General features: G+C 41.1%; 1 protein-coding gene across 1 annotated transcript in view; it reads left to right on the top strand.

Annotated features, from left to right (window-relative positions):
- The window catches only part of B3GLCT (beta 3-glucosyltransferase), a 715,243-nt gene that overhangs the window by 179,860 nt on the left and 513,938 nt on the right, over window positions 1–21,445 (top strand). Inside the window, exon 2 of the mRNA XM_069759003.1 lies at window positions 15,217–15,272. Within this exon, the coding sequence (XP_069615104.1) occupies window positions 15,217–15,272 (56 nt within the window). The remainder of the gene's footprint in view (window positions 1–15,216; window positions 15,273–21,445) is intronic.

Below are 21,445 nucleotides of genomic sequence, written 5' to 3'. Positions count from 1 at the left end.
GCACCAAGCCTGAAATGAGCCCCATCTCTTCACTCTAAATCAGGAATTGTGGGAGCAACAAAAAGATTCTTCAATAACTAAGTTGTTTGCTCAGTCTTATTAATAATAAATGCCATTAGTCAACTAATGTCCCAATTAAACAGTATGACACACGTAGCCCAGACAATATTTTTATCTTTAAGGTCAGATAGTTCTGATACTTTGAAGTTGTTCAGTAAAATATTTGGCTTTCATGTTAGATGTAAAGAAATGTTATTTTTCCTTAGATATAAATGTTGTAATTTATTTTATTTGATACTGTTTAATTAAATATCTTAGTATATCTCTTCTATAATATATTATTATTATTTATTTATATAGCACCATTGTTTCCATGGTGCTGTACATGAGAAGGGGTTACATACAAATTACAAATATCACTTACAGTAAGCAAACTAACAATGACGGACTGATACAGAGGGGAGAGGACCCTGCCCTTGCGGGCTTAAATTCTACAGGATGGTGGGGAAGGAGACAGTAGGTTGAGGGTTGCAGGAGCTCCGGTGTTGGTGAGGTGGTAGCTTCAGTAGTCAGGGCCGGCGTCAGCACCCGGCGTACCGGGGCAAATGCCGGGGCCCTGAACAAATGGGGGGGCCCACTCGTGGCCAGGATACCAGGGAGCCCGGGCTGCTCCCTCAGCAGCTTCGCCACTACTTGAGCTCAACCGTCACTTAAATAAACATAAATATATTGCTATTTTATACTATATGGCTATGTTGACACATTAGGGAAAATTTCCCTGTGGATTTGGTCACAAATCTGCATCAGCTCCACACTGAACCCGCGTGTGTTACTTGCAGATTTTGACTGGGGGTGTTACCCTACTACAGTGACTTGCGAAAATATTCTCCCCTTGGCTTTTTACCTATTTTGTTGCATTACAACCTGTTAAAATATTTTTGTAATCTGATTTGTGTGATGCATTCAGCACTAAATAGTCTAAGTTGGTAAAGTAATAAAAATAAATCAAATTTATGGGATCAAATAAATAAAATTGGCATGTCCATATGTCTTCACCCCTCACGTCACATGCTTAGTGACTGGATGTCCACCTGTGTGCAATCTAAGTGTTACATGTCTGTCAGTATATACACTTTACATTTTCTGAAAGGCCACAGGGGCTACAACACCATTAAGAAAGAGGCATCACTAACAAAACACCATGAAGACCAAGGAGATCTCCAAACAAGTCAGGGACAAAGTTGTTGAGAAGAACAAGTCAGGGCTTGGCTATAAAAATTTTTTTTTAAAAATCCCAATTTCTGACGATCCCACAGAGCACCATCAACTCCATTATCATCAAATGGAAAGAACTTGGTTTCACAACAAACCTACCAAGAGAGGGCCGCCGCCAAAACTCTGAGCCTGGGTAAGGAGGGCATTAATCAGAGAGGCAGCAAAGAGACCAAAGGTAACCCTGAAGGAGCTGTAGAGACTGGAGTATCTGTCCATACAACCACAATAAGCCGTACTGTCCATACAGGTGGTCTTTATGGAAGATTGGGCAAAAAAAAAAAAAGCGCTTTTACTTATACAAAAATTGTGAGGCTCGTTTTGAGTTTGCCAAAAGACATGTAGAACAACCCCCAAATGTGTGGAGGAAGGTGCTGTGGTCAGATAAGACCAAAACTGAACTTTTTGGCCACTGGATATTTATACCAGTCATTGAATACGGTGAAACCTGCAGTGAAAATCTGCACAAGAGTATGCTGCAGATTTGAAATTTGTCCATCGGTTTAATTTTCGTGCTGATTTGTTTTTTAACCACAATGTTTGCCTGGGATTTTGTAAAAACATGTATTGCGGTGCGGGCCCCGATGTTTGAACTTGTCATCAGTATTTTTTATTCAAGACCAAAATTTTAAGTAGATCTGTATATGGTCAGGCTACACCACCAACATATCACAGAAACTGCTGTGAAGATATTAATATCCACTAAGTATACTAAGTATCAGGACATTATCACTGATAAACTTTTTTTTTTATATATTATTTTTTCTACTTTTATTAGTACACTTAAAGGGAATCTGACAAGTACACTTAAAGGGAGTCTGACAGCAGGTTTTTGCTATGTAAGCAGAAGGCAGCATGCTGTCATCTATGCCTCTCTTAAGGTACCTTTACACTAAACAACTTCACAACGATATCGCTAGCGATCTGTGATGTTGCAGCGTCCTGGCTAGCGATATCGTTGTGTTTGACACGCAGCAGCGATCAGGATCCTGCTGTGATGTTGTTGGTCGCTGCAGAAAGTCCAGAACTTTATTTCGTCGCTGGACTCCCTGCAGACATCGCTGGATCAGCGTGTGTGACGCCGATTCAGCGATGTCTTCACTGGTAACCAGGGTAAACATCGGGTTACTAAGCGCAGGGCCGCGCTTAGTAACCCGATGTTTACCCTGGTTACCATCGTAAAAGTAAAAAAAACAAACACTACATACTTACCTTCAGCTGTCTGTCCCCGGCGCTCTGCTTCTCTGCACTCCTCCTGCATCCTGTGTCAGCGTCGGCCAGCCGGAAAGCACAGCGGTGACGTCACCGCTCTGCTTTCCGGCCGCTGTGCTCACAGTCAGTGCAGGAAAGCACAGCGCCGGGGACATACAGCGGAAGGTAAGTATGTAATTTTTTTTTTTTTTTTACTTTTATGATGGTAACCAGGGTAAACATCGGGTTACTAAGTGCAGGCCTGCGCTTAGTAACCCAATGTTTACCCTGGTTACCGGCATCGTTGGTCGCTGGAGAGCTGTCTGTGTGACAGCTCTCCAGCGACCAAACAGCGACGCTGCAGCGATCGACATTGTTGTCGGTATCGCTGCAGCGTCGCTTAGTGTGAAGGTACCTTTATCAAGGTCCCTGGTTTTGTTTGCCTGCAATGATTGTGTTAGCACCAGAAGCTTAATACTGTGATCCAGGGGCATGAGCCTCCTGGTCTGACCACGCCCCCTTCTGTCATAAGCAGCTTAAGGTCTATGGACATTGTATATGGAGAGCCTGGTGTGGGTGGGGTCAGATTCCTCAACTCTGCTGCATTACTATATCTTAAAGAGCTAATTGTGTGAGAATGGCTGCACCGAGTAATCTAAGTGATACGTCATTGGATTCAGGGTCTGTTTACCTACATCAGGCTGCTCTGAGATGAGGGAGCCAAAACCTACTTACAGAATCCCTTTAAGTATTCAAATCTATTATCCACTAAAGTAGAAAGTTCTGTATTCTACAGTATAGTCTACAGTATCCCAATGTCGTAAGGAAAGGGTAAGTGCTATCCGTTTTGTTTTGTTTTTTATGGGTAGCACTTGTACGTTTGATAGTCTTTATGGCGCTGTTGACATGTCTGTGATTTTTTTCTTTTTTAATTTACAGTTCCTTGCGAAAGTATTCGGCCCTCTGGAACTTTTCAACCTTTTCCAACATATCATGCTTCAAACATAAAGATACCAAATGTAAATTTTTGTTGAAGAATCAACAACAAGTGGAACACAATTGTGAAATTTAACGAAATTTATAATTTTAAATTTTTGTGGAAAATCAAAAACTGAAAACTTTGTTGCGCCACCGTTTGCTGCGAATGCAGATGTAGGTCGCTTGGGGTATGTCTCTATCAGTTTTGTACATCGATAGACTGAAATTCTTGCCCATTCTTCCTTGGCAAGCAGCTCGAGCTCGAGGAGGTTTGATGGAGATCGTTTGTGAACAGCAGTTTTCAGCTCTTTCCACAGATTCTCGATTGGATTGAGATCTGGACTTTGACTTGGCCATTCTAACACCTGGATACGTTTATTTGTGAACCATTCCATTGTAGATTTTGTTTTATGTTTGGGATCATTGTCTTGTTGGAAGACAAATCTCCGTCCCAGTCTCAGGTCTTTTGCAGATTCCAACAGGTTTTCTTCAAGAATGGTCCTGTATTTGGCTCCATCCATCTTCCCATCAATTTTAACCATCTTCCCTGTCCTTGCTGAAGAAAAGCAGGCCCAAACCATGATGCTGCCACCACCATGTTTGACAGTGGGGATGGTGTGTTCAGGGTGATGAGCTGTGTTGCCTTTACGCCAAACATATCGTTTGGCATTGTTGCCAAAAAGTTTGATTTTGGTTTCATCTGATCAGAGCACCTTCTTCCTCATGTTTGTTGTGTCTCCCAGGTGGCTTGTTGCAAACTTTAAACAACATTTTTTATGGATATCTTTGAGAAATGGCTTTCTTCTTGCCACTCTTCCATAAAGGCCAGATTTGTGCAGTGTAGGACTGATTGTTGTCCTATGGACAGACTGTCCCACCTCAGCTGTAGATCTCTGCAGTTCATGCAGATTGATCATGGGCCTCTTGGCTGCATCTCTGATCAGTCTTCTCCTTGTTTGAGATGAAGGTTTAGAGGGACGGCCAGGTCTTGGTAGATTTGCAGTCTTATGATACTCCTTCCATTTTAATATGATCGCTTGCACAGTGCTTCTTGGGATGTCTAAAGTTTTGGAAATCATTTTGTATCCAAGTCCAGCTTTAAACTAATCCACAGCAGTATCACAGACCTGCCTGTTGTGTTCCTTGGTCTTCATGATGCTCCCTGTGCTTCAAACAGAACCCTGAGACTATCACACAGCAGGTGCATTTATACGGAGACTTGATTACACACAGGTGGATTATATTTATCATCATTAGGCATTTAGGACAACATTGGATCATTCAGAGATCCACAATGAACTTCTGGAGTGAGTTTGCTGCACTGAAAGTAAAGGGGACGAATAATATTGCACGCCCCACTTTTCAGTTTTTGAACTTCCACAAAAGTATAAAATGACCAATAAATTTTGTTCAACTTCACAATTGTGTTCCACTTGTTGTTGATTCTTCACCAAAAATTTACATTTGGTATCTTTATGTTTGAAGCATGATATGTGGGGAAAGGTTGAAAAGTTCCAGGGGGCCGAATACATTCGCAAGGCGCTGTATTTTCTGGCAAAATCGCAGAAACATATCAGATAGTGACCTGAGTGTCCAGATCACTCTGCAATGAAAGTTATGGGTCCGTGAAAAAATCAGACAGCACTATGATGCAAAGAAACTTTTTTTAATCAGTGAAAAAATACCTGCTGTCACTCTGATGGAAATGACTGATGAAACTCAATCTGTTTTTCTCGTTCATCAAAAGAAACCTGACAGAATATGTGGCAGAGAGCTAGGAGAACACAACCTAGCGTTCTATTTCCTAAAGTGCAATAAATCTGTATAATAATCTGCACTAATACAATCCAAATAATACGTACATAATGTTCTTTCTTAATGTACTGCTGTTCTTAAATTTACACATTTTCTTGTTTTTCTTCTCTAATGCCTCTCTGCACTAGTATAATCAAGGCCATGTATCAATAATCTCATTATTCTGTTATTGTACGGTAAATATAGCAGAAACATTGTACAGATGGGTCAAGTGCCTCAATGCATCTCTGTGTGTACACCGGGCACATCAGGAGGCCAATTAAAGTTAAACGCATGCAGATCTCTCAATTCAAACCCTGAAGTGCAGTGATGGCAGTAAAGCGCTAAGATTGGCCATCATCAATTATACGCGATAAATAACGTATAAAAGCGTAGCCAGAGCCCAGGTGGCAGATACTGGCAAATGTACATAGTAAAGTGCAAATAGATCTCCGAGTCTTAACCGGGCACCTATGATACCTGCAATATATCTGTATCATGGTAGATAATGGTAACTTTTGGTAATTGAATTAGGAGGAAGGAGATGGTTGCTTCACCGGTGGCTAAACTTTGAAGGGAATACTGTGGAGGCTATTTTTTCACTGGAGGTACACTTTTACGGAGCTGTTGCCTTGTCATTGGAAGGTAATCTTGGAAGGAAAGTTAAATAAGGCTTCATTCAAGGTCATACATTTTTTTGCATACTTTTTCAAGGTTTGAGGTTGCGTTTTATCCCCTTCATGACTCAGCCGTCAGCCTATTTTGACCTTAATGACCTGGCTGTTTTTTGCAATTCTGACCAGTGTCCCTTTATGAGGTAATAACTCAGGAACTCTTCAACGGATCCTAGCGGTTCTGAGATTGTTTTTTCGTGACATATTGGGCTTCATGTTAGTGGTAAATTTAAGTCGATAATTTTTGCGTTTATTTGTGAAAAAATTGAAATTTTAGCGAAAATTTGGAAAATTTTGTAATTTTCAAATTTTGAATTTTTATTCTGTTAAACGAGAGAGTTATGTGACACAAAATAGTTAATAAATAACATTACCCACATGTCTACTTTACATCAGCACAATTTTGGAAACAAAATTTTTTTTTTGCTAGGAAGTTATAAGGGTTAAAATTTGACCAGCGATTTCTCATTTTTACAACAAAATTTACAAAACCATTTTTTTTAGGGACCACCTCACATTTGAAGTCAGTTTGAGGGGTCTATATGGCTGAAAATACCCAAAAGTGACACCATTCTAAAAACTGCACCCATCAAGGTGCTCAAAACCACATTCAAGAAGTTTATTAACCCTTCACAGCAGCAGAAGCAACATTTTCCCAAGGGTAAAGAGAGAAACTGGACCCCGAAAGCTATTGTACAATTTGTCCTGAGTACGCCAATACCCCATATGTGGGGAGGAACCACTTTTTGGGCGCACGTCGGGGCTCGGAAGGGAAGTAGTGACGTTTTGAAATGCAGACTTTGATGGAATGGTCTGCGGGCATCACGTTGCGTTTGCAGAGCCCCTGATGTGCCTAAACATTAGAAACCCCCCCACAAGTGACCCCATTTTGGAAACTAGACCCCCCAAGGAACTTATCTATATGTGTGGTGAGCACTTTGATCCCCCAAATGCTTCACAAAATTTTATAATGCATAGCAGTGAAAATAAAAAATAATTTTTTTTCCACAAATAATAATTTTTTATCCCCCATTTTTTTATTTTCTCAAGGGTAACAGGAGAAATTAGACCCCCAAAGTTGTTGTGCAATTTTTCCTGAGTACGCTTATGCCCCATATTTTTGGGTAAAGCACTGGTTGGGCACACATCTGGGATCGGAAGGGAGGGAGCACCATTTGACTTTCTGAACGCAAGATTGGCTGGATTCAATGGTGTGGCCATGTCACGTTTGGAGACCCCTGATGTGCATAAATAATGTAAACCCCACAATTCTAACTCCAACGCTAACCCCAACACACCCCTAACCCTAATCCCAACTCTAGCCATACCCCTAACCACAGCCCTAACCCCAACACACCACTAACCCTAATCCCAACCCTAACCACAAGCTTTACCCTAACCCCAACACCCTAATCTTAACCCTATTTCCAACCCTAACCCCAACTGTAATTCTAACCCTAAGGCTATGTGCCCACGTTGTGGATTCGTGTGAGGATTTTTTCACACAGTTTTTGAAAAATCCGCAGGTAAAAGGCACTGCGTTTTACCTGCGGATTTACCGCGGATTTCCAGTGTTTTTTTGTGCGGATTTAACCTGCGCATTCCTTTTGAGGAACAGGTGTAAAACGCTGTGGAATCCGCACAAAGAATTGACATGCTGTGGAAAATACAATGCAGCATTTCCGCGCGGTATTATCCGCACTATGGGCACAGCGGATTTGGTTTTCCATAGGTTTACATGGTACTGTAAACGTGATGGAAAACTGCTACGAATCCGCAGCAGCCAATCTGCTGCGGATCCGCAGCCAAATCCGCACCATGTGCACATAGACTAATTCTAACCCTAACCCTAATTGCAACCCTAACTCTAGTTATATCCCTAACCTCAGTGGAAAAATTAAAGTAAATATATTCTCTTTATTATTGTCCCTACCTATGGGGGTGATAAAGGGGGGGGGGTTTGTTTACTATTTTATTTTGATCACTGTGATAGGTTCTATTACAGTGATCAAAATGTGCCTGGAATGAATCGGCCGGCCGGCAGATTTGGCGGGCGCCGTTCGCATGTGCCTGCCATTTTGGAAGATGGCGGTGCCCATGGAGAAGGTGGGCGGACACCAGGAGGGACACTGGAGCTCGGTAAGTATGGGGGGTGGGATCGGAGCATCGGGGGGAGCGGTCAGGAGGACAGAGGGGAGCGGAGGACAGTAGAGGACAGGACGGAGGGGAGGAGATCGGTGGCGGGGGCAGATCGTGGTCTCCAGCCATGGCCGATGATATTGCAGCATCGGCTATGGCTGGATTGTAATATCTCACCAATTTTCATTGGTGAAATATTACTATTGCTCTGATTGAAACACTTTCAACAGCCAATCAGAGCGATCGTAGCCACGGGGAAGCGAAGCCACCCCCCCTGGGCTGAAGTACCACTCTCCCTGTCCCTGCAGGTCGGGTGAAATTACAGTTAACCCTTTCACCTGACCTGCAGGAACGCGATCATTCTGTGACAGCGTATGCGTTACAGGTCGGATTGGCACCGACTTTCATGACGCATACGCTGTGTCACAGGTCGGAAGTGGTTAACGGGAATCTGTCAGTAGGATTAACGCTCCATACCCGACAATAAGGGCATGACAGTTGTAGGAAGCTGAGTAAAATGACGCCTTGATATCTGTGATCAGATTTCTAATTCTAGAGGAATTCACATTTTTCTTAAATAAGCTGTTAAAGAGAATCTGTCAGTAGGATTAACCCTCCTAAGCTGTCTATATAGACATGTATGTCATGGGAAGTTGAATAAAATGGTATAATGGAAAACAGAAGAAGGCGTTCCAGCTCCATAAAATTTCAAATCTTTATTTCTCCGTTAAAATACGAATAAGAGCAACAAATCCTTGTCTAAGTGCGAATGCAGGAGTGCACATAACATGCGACGCGTTTCGATCGTTAACCGATCTTACTCAATGCATGGTTTCCTCAGAAATGCGGTGATTCTTAAATGCTCAAAGACCAATCATACTGACAATTTCGATCACATGACTATTAGTGCGGGTCATGAGCACAGAGACTACACCTGCAGCTACAGAGGAATACACCTGAAACAAGGTAAAATACCTAGCAAAAATGATCTAAAACAACACGTTAAACATACAATCACAAATACAATGAGTAATCAACAGTAATGACACATTATTTCATTCTTGCGATTCAAACCAAAAGGATATCTTGTTTTCAGGTTATAGATCCAGAAAGCTTCTCTGGTTAGAAGCTGTCTTTTAACATCTCCACCCCGCTGGGATAATTTAACATGCTCTATACCCTGGATTGACATAGTGGATATTTTGCCTGCATGGTACAAATTAAAATGTTTGGCAACAGCTGACACATTTCTACTAGTGGTATTACTACTCCCCAAATCCCTAAGATGCTCAGAAATTCTAGTTTTTAATTTTCTTGTAGTGCATCCTATGTATGCTACATTGCATTGTGTGCAATCAATTTTGTACGCTACATTGCTGGTATGGCAATTAATAAAACTTTTTATATTAAAACTTTGGGTTTTATCTCTATCTTGGAATGTGTTTCTTATTAATGCATTGTGGCAAGTACTGCACGCAGCAACGCCACATTTATAGAACCCCTTACACTCAAGCCATGTTTTTGAAATCGGCAGCGACGATAGGAGACTAGGGGAGAGTGAATTACCAATGGTGGGCGCTCTTCTCGCCACAACGTTGAGACCGTCTTTTAGAATTTCGGAAAGCGTATCATCTTCTTTCAATAAGGGTAATCTTTTTAAAATAATGTTTTTAATTTCCTGAAATTGAGTGCTGTACTGGAAGCATACATAAGGTTTTTTCTTTCTTGTTGCCTTAATTCTCTTTTTTTCTTTGTCCGATACCAACAGACTCTCTCTTGTTTTGTTTTCAACTATGTTTTGCGCCCTATTTAAAGTCCAATCGGGATATTTTCTTTGTTTCAATTTGGCTTTTAAACGACCAAACTCCTGATTTTTCAATGTGTCACTGCTACAATTTCTCTTTAGTCTTGTGTATTCTCCGACAGGAATCGGTTTTACCGTGTGTTTGGGGTGGCTACTGTGTGCATGTAGCACCGTATTCCCACTGATGGGTTTGACATGCGTTTTGCTGCCAATGATCTGATTTTCACAACACATTAGATCCAGGTCAAGGAATGAGATTTCATTTCGGCTCCACTTGTGGGTGAATTTAATACCATAATTGTTGTCATTAATGTACCCCACAAAGTCTGGTACGGCAGACACATCACCACCCCAAATAATTAGGGTGTCATCGATGTATCTGCCGTACTAGACCAGGGAATCGGCAATAGGATTGCTGGCACAATAAATGTACTTATGTTCCCAAAATGCCATAGTCAGATTGGCTAATGAAGGGGAGTACTTAGCCCCCATCGGAACACCTGTTCTTTGTTCGTATATTACATTATCAAAGGAAAAAATGTTATGTTTAAGAAGAAAAAAGTTACATCTAACACAAAATTAATGAGGTCCTGCGTATATAGACTAGAGTTCTCCAAATGATAGCGCAATGCTTCCATGGCTAAACTGTGCGGTATACATGTGTACAGCGATATGACATCGCAACAGAGCCACGAATAATTACTATACCATATTTTGTTAGAAAACGTTTCCAAAACCTCCCTAGAGTCCTTAAAGGGAACCTGTCACGTGAATTTGGTGGGACTGGTTTTGGGTCATATGGGCGGAGTTTTGGGGTGTTTGATTCACCCTTTACTTACCCGCTGGCTGCATGCTGGCTGCAATATTGGATTGAAGTTCATTCTCTGTCCTCCATAGTACATGCCTGCACAAGGCAAGATTGCTTTGCGCAGGCGTGTACTATGGAGGACAAAGAATGAACTTCAATCCAATATTGCAGCCAGCATGCAGCCAGCGGGTAAGGAAAGGGTGAATCAAACACCCCAAAACTCCGCCCATATGACCCAAAACCAGTCCCGCCAAATTCAGGTGACAGAGTCCCTTTAATGTAACCAGGTAATTTTATTACAAGCGGCTGCAATATAGAATCCACCCACTCACAAAGATGTTCATTCATTGAACCTATACCCGATACTATGGGTCTCATTGCTGGTAAACCCACCCCTTTGTGTACCTTCGGCAGGCCATACAGTATGGGCATTTTAGGATGGGGAACATATAGATAATCCGCTTGTTTTTTGCTAAGGACACCCAAGCTTAGACCTTCGTTTATAATGATATTAATTTCTTCATTATATTTTTTGGATGGATTTTCTTTCATTTTACCATATGTTGCTTCATCCATTAATAATTCCAACATTTTCTCCCTATAATCTTTGATATTCATAATTACTATCATGCCCCCCTTATCGCTTTTCTTTATAATGATTTATTTCATGTCTTTTAATTCGTTAAGGGCTTTTTTTTGTTTACGTGTGAGGTTGTTGGATTTATCTCTGTAAGGCGCTCTGGAAATCCTATCCTTCAGGTCTTTTAAATCTTTTTCTATTCTTTCTTGAAATCTATCCATACATTCCACCCTAGATTGAATAGGGTAGAAGTAAGGATTTTTTGTGCCAAAGCACATGGACTGATTATTGCATATAGACCTAGATGCACTATGAGTCGATAAATCTTGAAGACAAAATAGCGCTACTTGTTCATTAAAGTCCATATATGCAAACTCATTTTCCTCTTGTCTTTCTATCTCTAAATTTCTTTCCTCCTCACTATTACCAAAATGTTTTTTTATGGTGAGATTTCGAATAAATTTGTTTACATCCATGATAGTCATAAACAGATTAAATTCAATATCAGGTACAAAGTTCAGACCCAAAGATAGGACATCCAATTGCTCTTTTGTCAGTTCATATGTTGAAAGATTGACAACATTGCATTTTATTTCCTTTTCTGTTTGCTCCTGTATCTGGTGGTCATTCTCGGCATGTTTCTTATGTTTTCTCCCACCCCGTCTTTTCCGTTTTTTGACGGGTTGTGGGATATCCTCCTATTCTCCCATGTGTTGTTATCCAAAGATGCATCTGATGTACTAAGATTTGCATCTGATGATTCAGCGTCTGATGATATAAATCCAACCTGCGATTTATTGATCGATTTTCTGTGAGCTGAGCCGGTTTTTAAAATGGATTTCGGGGACTTGTAACCTCTATCCCACTGGCCCCATTCATAAACCTTATCTGAGGCATAGTCTTTAAGATCTCTCTCAAATTTACGTTTTTTTCGATCCATAATTTCGGTTTCCAACGCACTGATGTTATCTTTCATGATTTTCATAGACGATTCAAACTGTGTAGAGTCTTTGAATTTCTCAATGGTGATATTAATGTCCTCAATATTTTTTTGTATTTCACCAAGCTTCTGTTCTTGTTTGCTTGTTGAATAAAATGGTACCTTGATATCTCCAATCTCTTTTCTTATTCCAGAGAAATCCACATTTTCCTTCTATATAGATGAGCTGTTGCAGACTACAGGGGTGGACACTGATCTGCATGAGAATCTGCCTCCGGAGATAATTTTTTTTAATACCATAGAAGGGGGAGTTACCAGTGTGATGTGTAATGACTGACAGTCAGTGATTATACCTGACACATCTGCATGTTCCTTTCAGCTTCCATCTCACAGGCAGAGAGGGCTGTAATATTGTTGCAATACAGCAAAGCTGAGAGACAAGCAAAAAATGTGTTTGCATGAAAACTAAGTTCAGTTATCCTGTTTTGTTTTAGTTACACGTCTTACACTCGTAACTCCCCTTTTATTTAAAACAATCTCTGGAGGCAGATTTGTATTGGAGCAGCTTATTTACATGTAAGAAAAATGTGGATTTCTCTGGAATAAACCTAAGAAATTGGAACAGCACTTTACCAATAGGTGGGTGCACGCCTCCCAGACAAAACATCCAAGACCTGCCTCAATCCAGAGGAAAAAATGCAGGCAGGACTCCATAGCTTAAAGGTAAAAAAAAAATGTGTTTTTATTTCAAACCCACATGCTGTGGCAATGTTTCGGCTCGAATGATCCTTTTTCAAGCCATTTCTTTGCAAAAAAGACATTATATCACACATATCAATGTATTGATTTATTCAGCTTCCTATGACCTGCATATAAGATGCTTAGGAGGGGTTGATCCTATTGACAGATACACTTCTTTAAGAGCTTTTGGCAGGACCAAGATCTTCCCGAGAGTGTGCCTCTTGGGGCGAGTACTTCTTTTCCCTGTATGACGTTGCACAATCATTTTCAGGCAGCAGCATTTTGGGGAATGAAGAACACTCCCCACATCATCTTGGAGTAGGTTTCTCATTGTGGGTCATGATGACAGAGAGTCGGCTCTCCTCACTGGTCTCACTGCAAAACCGTGTGGGATTAAAGTGTTGAGTAGAGAAGAGCGGAGTGTGATTACTAACACGTTTTCAGCTTTCTTCTGGTGCCAATGTGGTGGGGGAGGGTCAGTAGAGCTAATCTGAGCTATTATTATTATTATTATTTATTGTTATAGCGCCATTTATTCCATGGCGCTTTACATGTGAGGAGGGGTATACATAATAAAAACAAGTACAATAATCTTAAACAATACAAGTCATAACTGGTACAGGAGGAATGAGGACCCTGCCCGCGAAGGCTCACAATCTACAAGGGATGGGTGAGAATACAGTAGGTGAGGGTAGAGCTGGTCAAGCAGCGGTTTGGTCGATCGGTGGTAACTGCAGGTTGTAGGCTTGTCTGAAGAGGTAGGTCTTCAGGTTCTTTTTGAAGGTTTCGATGGTAGGCGAGAGTCTGATGTTTTGTGGTAGAGGGTTCCAGAGTAGGGGTGATACGCGAGAGAAATCTTGTATACGATTGTGGGAAGAGGAGATAAGGGGGGAGTTGAGTAGGAGATCTTGTGAGGATCGGAGGTTGCGGGTAGGTAAGTACCGGGAGACGAGGGCGCAGATGTATGGAGGAGACAGGTTGTGGATGGCTTTGTACGTCATGGTTAGGGTTTTGTAGTGGAGTCTCTGGGCAATGGGGAGCCAGTGAAGGGATTGACAGAGGGGAGAGGCCGGGGAATAGCGGGGGGACAGGTGGATTAATCGGGCAGCAGAGTTTAGAATAGATTGGAGGGGTGCGAGAGTGTTAGAGGGGAGGCCACAGAGCAGGAGGTTGCAGTAGTCAAGGCGAGAGATGATGAGGGCATGGACTAGGGTTTTTGCAGATTTATGGTTGAGGAATGAACGGATTCGTGAAATATTTTTGAGTTGAAGTCGGCAGGAAGTGGAAAGGGCTTGGATATGGGGTTTGAAGGAGAGATCATCGTCAAGGATTACCCCGAGGCAGCGAGCTTGTGGGACTGGGGAGAGTGAGCAGCCATTTACTGTAATGGATAGGTTCGTTGGGGGGGGTCGCGTGAGATGGGGGAAAGATGATGAATTCTGTTTTGTCCATGTTAAGTTTCAGAAATCTAGCGGAGAAGAAGGATGAAATAGTGGACAGACATTGAGGGATTCTGGTTAGAAGGGAGGTGATATCTGGTCCAGAGATGTAGATCTGTGTGTCTCATTTATCTCATTTATCATTCATCTATGTTTCATTACAAATACTATTATTTGTTCTCCTCGCAGTGCTCTAGTCTCTGATGTGCTGCTCATCCCCACACATTGACTGACTGCTATGAAAGCTGAAAAGTGTTTGTAATCACCCATATGTCTGTATTGTTTCAGGCACTTTTTAATAATATGCAGCTCTGCGGTGAGGAGCGCAGACTGGAGAAATCTGCTGTGGTGGCATACTCTTGTATCGCCTACCTGCTCCTGCTTCATTACGATTGGACAACATCATACAGGGTGAGAAGTACACGCCCCCAGAGGCAGACTCTCTGGAAGATCTCTGCTCTGCCCTCAGATCTTAACAGCTCATTTACATATTAAGAAAAAGGTGGATTTCTCTGGAATAAAACATCGCATGGCAGATGTCAGGGTTTCATGTTATTCCACTTTGTAGGACGTACATGCCCATATAGACTGCGGAGGAGGGCTGATCTTTTTAACAGATTCCCTTTAAGGCTGGGAAATGGTGCAACAAAGAAGAAGACGGCTTCAAATATATGCGGCATACAACATATGTTATGAGGAAGAATCCTCAGATTAGGGAGAAGTTTAATAAATTAGAATTCTGAGTATTATATTTTAAATTGAAGACTGATGGTTGTAATTACATGGAAACCACATTTTAAGTTTTATTTGTCATGTTTATTTTATTTTAATTTTTTTTGTTTTTCTTTACTAACAGATGTTTATGGCATCATTGCTGCACACAGTCCCGAAGAGAGCGCACATCCACCTCAGGTAAGTGTCATTCTTGCTCTGCATCAGCTATACACGGAACTTGTAAAAATCTAATTAGAAGGCTACGTTAAACAATTGCTACAAATGGCTTTATTGAATTTTACAGGTTTTATTCCTCATTTTGATTTTTCTATTTCTTTTTTTCTTTTCTTTTTTTTTATATTTTATATTTCTCTTCCTCTTTCCATAAATGAGAAGAACAATGCAGGAGCTTTAAATTTGCTCTCTTCTGCAAACCGAAAAAAAGAACAAAAAACAACCTTGCTGTCAAACAATCTCTCTATATATTATAATTGTGTAAGCCGCTTCAAATTCCCTGTGGTCAAATAGGTGCAAAATCAGATTGAAAATGTTTTTGTATGAATCAAATAACCAGAGTGCAATGATACAATGCAGCAGGTCACTCTATTATGAGATTCCCTGCAGCGGTTTATTTGCTGATATATATCTTGTATTATTATGATCCTCAAAGTATACCACTATTTCTGTTGAACTGAAAATTGTTTTTCAGAATATCTTCTAAAATACCAAATGAAACCCGTGTTCTACGGAACAAACCTTGCTATGAAAGTGTGATTTCTATATTTCTGAAAAGCCCCTAAAAATCTTACGATCATTGGAGTCACCTTTAATTGCATGGTCAACCTGCTTTGCTTTATGTAAAGTAAATGTTTTGTTATTAACTCCTATATAGCTAGACTTTTATGTTGAAAAAAACACAAAGATAGCCATTATCAAGCGTAAAATTGCAAAATTATCATGCCATGAATGGGTGTATAATGTTGACAGTTAACCTATATAAGCATCAATGGTGCCCATATTCCGTTTACTTTCTCTACTCTATGTACATGTGTTTCTTTGCAAACTTCTCAGGCCTCTTTCCCAAAGGAGATGTACAGTGTCTTTAATTGAGGAACTAAATGCAATCATTTGATCACCACATGGAGCGGGTGAAATAAGTATTGAACGCGTCACCGGTTTTCTAAGTAAATATATTTCTCAAGGTACTATAGATATGAAATTATCATCAGATATCTGTAACAACCCATCCAATCCACACAGGCAAAGAAATCAAACCATAGATGTCCATAAATTAAGTTTTATGTAATAATGAGAAACGACACCGGGAAAAAGTATTGAACACGCTTACTGAAATTTAATTAGTACTTTGTTCAAAAGCTTTTGTTGGTGATGGCAGCTTCAAGACACCTTCTGTATGGAGAAACTAGTCGCATGCATTGCTCAGGAGTGATTATGGCCCATTCTTCCACACAAACACTCTTCGCATCTTGAAGGTCCCATGGGTTCCTTCTATGTTCTACTGGATTCAGGTCTGGTGATTGGCTCGGCCTTTCTGGCAGATTTATTTTCTTTCTCTGAAACCAGTTGAGAATTTACTTGGCTGTGTGTTTGGGATCATTGTCTTGCTCAAATGTCCACTCTTATTTTGTCTTCATCATCCTGATAGATGGCAGGAGATTTTTTAATCAAGAATATCTCTCTGTACATTTGTTCATTCATTCTTCTTTCAGTTATCTGAAGTATGCCAGTGCCGTATGCTGTAAAACAGCCCCACATCATGATGTTACCACACACAAACATCACTGTTTGCATAGTGATATGCAGTGCCTTTTGATGTATTACGATTAGATGTATTACGACTAGTGATGAGCGAGTATACTGGTTACTCGGGATTTCCCGAGCATGCTCCGAGTATTTGTGACTGCTCGGAGATTTAGTTTTTGTCGACACAGCTGCATGATTTGCGACTGCTGGACAGGCTGAATACATGGGGGATTGCCTGTTTGTTTAGGAATCCTCACATGTATTCAGGCTGTCTAGCAGCCACAAGTCATGCAGCTGTGACAATAAAAACTAAATCTCAGAGCACGGCAAAATACTCGGAGGACACTCGAGCGTGCAACAAGTATACTCGCTCATCCCTAATTACGACATCTAAAAAGTTTGTTCTCCTCTGAACAGACTATATTCTCCCAGTATTTCACAAACTTTTCTAAAGTTGTTGAGCAAACTTTAAATGTGCTTTAATATTCTTTTTGTTCAGCATTTGAGGCTTGCATTGTGATGTGCATACAGGCCATGGAGGTTGAGTTTATTGCTTATTATTTTCTTTGAAATTATTGTACCTTCTAATTCCAGGTCTTTCTGCACCTCTCCTTAGGTGATCCTTGGCTGTTAGACAGCTTGTCTGATAATTCTTTTCACTTTGTGGTAAAATTATGTTCTTTCCACTTCTGGATCATGGCCAGCACCTTTTTCGGCATATGACAGCTGATCTGATCAGCTATCATGTGCCCCTAACATCCGCGGGAGGAATTGCGATCCTTCCGCGGCTGTTATCCCGTTAAATGACGCTGACAGCAGCATTTAACACGCGCTTACGGCAATCGCGTCGGAAATCCGCCGATCAGGTGATCGCGGGTCACCGATGGGTTGGCATGACACCCAGAGGTCTACTTCAGACCTCTATGGTTTTCATTGCTGGATTGCTATGAGCGCCGCCAGGTGTTTAGCGTTCATAGCAAGTAATTCTGCTACATACAGGTGATTTAGTCATCGCCTGTATGTAGCAGAGGCGATCGGGTTATGGCAGCTTCTAGTCTCCCATGGAAACTATTAAAGCATGCAAAAAGTAAAAAAAAAAAATGTTTTTAAAAATATAAAAAATAAAATAAAAGTTCATATCACCCCCCTTGGCCCCATTCAAAATAAAATAAAAAAATTAAAATGAAACATACTCATATTTGGTATCGCCGCGTTCAGAATCTCCCGATCTATCAATTAAAAAAAGGATTACCCTGATCGGTAAACGGCGTAGCGAGAAACAGTCAAAACGCAAGAATTGTGGTTTTTTTTGGTTGCCATTAAAATGCAATATCAGGCGATCAAAAGATTGTAACTACACCAAAATAGTATCATTAAAAACATCAGCCTGGCGCGCAAAAAATAAGCCCTCAACCGACCCGAGATCACTAAAAATAAAGATGCTACGGGTTTCGGAAAATGACACAATTTTTTTTTTTTTTTTTAAGACAGTTTGGAATGTTTTTTCACCACTTGAAGAATCACAATGGCAGGTCAGTTTTAGCATTTAGTGAACATGGTAAAACAAAATAAAAAAACAACTGTGGGTGTGCACTTTTTTTTGCAGTTTTACTTCACTTTGAATTTTTTTCATGTTTTCCAGTACCAATGGTGCCATTCAAAAGTACAATTCGTTCCGCATAAAACAAGCCCTCACATGGCCATATTGACCAAAAAATAAAAAAGTTATGGCTCTGAGAAGAAAGGGAGCAAAAAACGAAAGCGCAAAACCAAAAAATACCTCTGGTCATGAAGGGGTTAATGTAGAATTTATACAGTATGTCTTGTGCGTGATTGCCTGTTTATATTAGCAAAACTGTTCATAAAAACTAGAAATACAAGGTAATGTGTCCTTTTTCTTTTTAATATAAAAACGGGCTTGTTTATATATACAGCCTTGACTAGCTCAAGGTGCTTTCCACAGTCCTGTGGCTCAGCCTATAAATAATGGCCATCAAAATGCCAAGATGGGGGACAAAGCAGCTCTGACATGGCAAAAGCAGAATCCAATCCTTGATAAGTGCAAGAAATGTAAACTTACTGTTTGATTGTCACTAAAATACTTACTATATGTTGTTCATTCTTTTCGGATTACAAATTATTGCATTTATCCGGCTTCAGCAGCATGACGACTCATTGGGACGTGACTTCTGGAAAACTGCCGCTTTTTGTGGGCATTAGTGATCATTCAGTATTCCTGCATTGATGATGATCATGCTAAAAAAAATGATCGTTTTTTTTTTTTGTATAGATTTTTTTCTTAAAATGTTTAACACTTGCCATCACTGAGAGTGTCCTACTGCCCATGAGATTACAACAAATGATATTTTACTTTATACACTTGAAAGAGGATTGTGGCACCAGACAAACTCGTTGTGTTGGTTAACTCACGAAAAAAAAGTACAAGGAGGGCTGCCTCTCTTAAAAAATAAATACCGTATTTTCCGGCGTATAAGACGACTTTTTAACCCCTGAAAATCTTCTCAAAAGTCGGGGGTCGGCTTATACGCCAGGTATGGCGTGTGCAGAGCTCTGAGGTCGCCGCATATGGTGCAGGGAGCTGTTCCGGATGGTTCACAAGGTCTGGAGGAGAGGAGACTCCTTCAGGCCCTGGGATCCATATTCATGTAAAAAAAGAATAAAAATAAAAAATAGGGATATACTTACCTTCTGACGGCCCCGTGACGTCACAAAGGTCCTTCGTGCAATGCATCCCTGGGAACGGAAGCCGCCGCGTGCACCGCTGAGAGCCGGGAGAACTCCGGGGGCAGTCGGAAGGTAAGTATATCCCATTAAGATTATAAGATGACCCCCGACTTATATGGCGAGTATATCCCCAACTCTATATTTTAAATGGAAAAGTCGGGGGTCATTTTATACGCAGGTAAATAAAAATATATATATGTAATATATACTAGTTGGCCTGTGTGAAATTTTCGCACATTGGTTGTTTGGGGCGCAGGCAATTTCAAGAAAATGAAGTCGGTCAAATGTAAATGTATTTAATGAGAACACAGAGAGGTATGCGTGTCACCGACATACAGTGTATATGTATGTGTATATATATATACATATACACTGTATGTCGGTGACACGCATACCTTTCTGTGTTCTCATTAAATATATGTATATACTCGAGTATAAGCCGACCCCCTTAATTTTGCCACAAAAAACTGTGAAAACTTAATGACTCGAGTATAAGCCTAGGGTGGAAAATAGCTCAGCTACCGGTAAATTTCAAAAGTAAAAATAGATACCAATAAAAGTAAAATTAATTGAGACATCAGTAGGTTAAGTGTTTTTGAATATCCATATTGAATCAGGAGCCCCATATAATGCTCCATACAGTTTGATGGGCCTTATTAGATGCTCCATATTAAAATATACCCCATATAATCCTGCATAAAGGGTAATAAGGGCCCCATAAGATGCTCCATAGAGATATTTGCCCTATATAGTGCTGCACAAACATTATGGCCCCATAAGATGCTCCATACAGTCACTTGCCCCTTATAATGCTGCACAAGCGTTATGGCCCCATAAGATGCTCCATACAGTCACTTGCCCCATTATAGTGCTGCACAAGCCTTATGGCCCCATAAGATGCTCCGTACAGTCACTTGCCCCATATAATGCCTCGCAAGCGTTATGGCCCCATAAGATGCACCATACAGTCACTTGCCCCATATAGTGCTGCACAAGCGTTATGGCCCCATAAGATGCTCCATACAGACACTTGCCCCATTATAGTGCTGCACAAGTGTTATGGCCCCATAAGATGCTACATACAGTCACTTGCCCCTTATAATGCTGCACAAGCGTTATGGCCCCATAAGATGCTCCATACAGTCACTTGCCCCATTATAGTGCTGCACAAGCCTTATGGCCCCATAAGATGCTCCGTACAGTCACTTGCCCCATATAATGCCTCGCAAGCGTTATGGCCCCATAAGATGCACCATACAGTCACTTGCCCCATATAGTGCTGCACAAGCGTTATGGCCCCATAAGATGCTCCATACAGACACTTGCCCCATTATAGTGCTGCACAAGTGTTATGGCCCCATAAGATGCTACATACAGTCACTTGCCCCATTATAGTGCTGCACAAGTGTTATGGCCCCAAAAGATGCTCCGTACAGTCACTTGCCCCATTATAGTGCTGCACAAGTGTTATGGCCCCAAAAGATGCTCCGTACAGTCACTTGCCCCATTATAGTGCTGCACAAGCGTTATGGCCCCAAAAGATGCTCCGTACAGTCACTTGCCCCATTATAGTGCTGCACAAGTGTTATGGCCCAAAAAGATGCTCCGTACAGTCACTTGCCCCATTATAGTGCTGCACAACTGTTATGGCCCCATAAGATGATCCATATAGTCACTTGTCCCATTATAGTGCTGCACAAGCGTTATGGCCCCATAAGATGCTCCGTACAGTCACTTGCCCCATTATAGTGCTGCACAAGTGTTATGGCCCCATAAGATGCTCCATAAAGTCACTTGCCCCATTATAGTGCTGCCCAAGCGTTATGGCCCCATAAAATGCTCCGTACAGTCACTTGCCCCAT

The sequence above is a fragment of the Ranitomeya imitator genome, chromosome 3, assembly GCF_032444005.1.
Source record: "Ranitomeya imitator isolate aRanImi1 chromosome 3, aRanImi1.pri, whole genome shotgun sequence".
Classification (NCBI taxonomy): domain Eukaryota; kingdom Metazoa; phylum Chordata; class Amphibia; order Anura; family Dendrobatidae; genus Ranitomeya; species Ranitomeya imitator.
The sequence above is the reverse complement of the archived record's forward strand: the minus strand, read 5'-3'. Positions and strand labels throughout refer to the sequence as shown.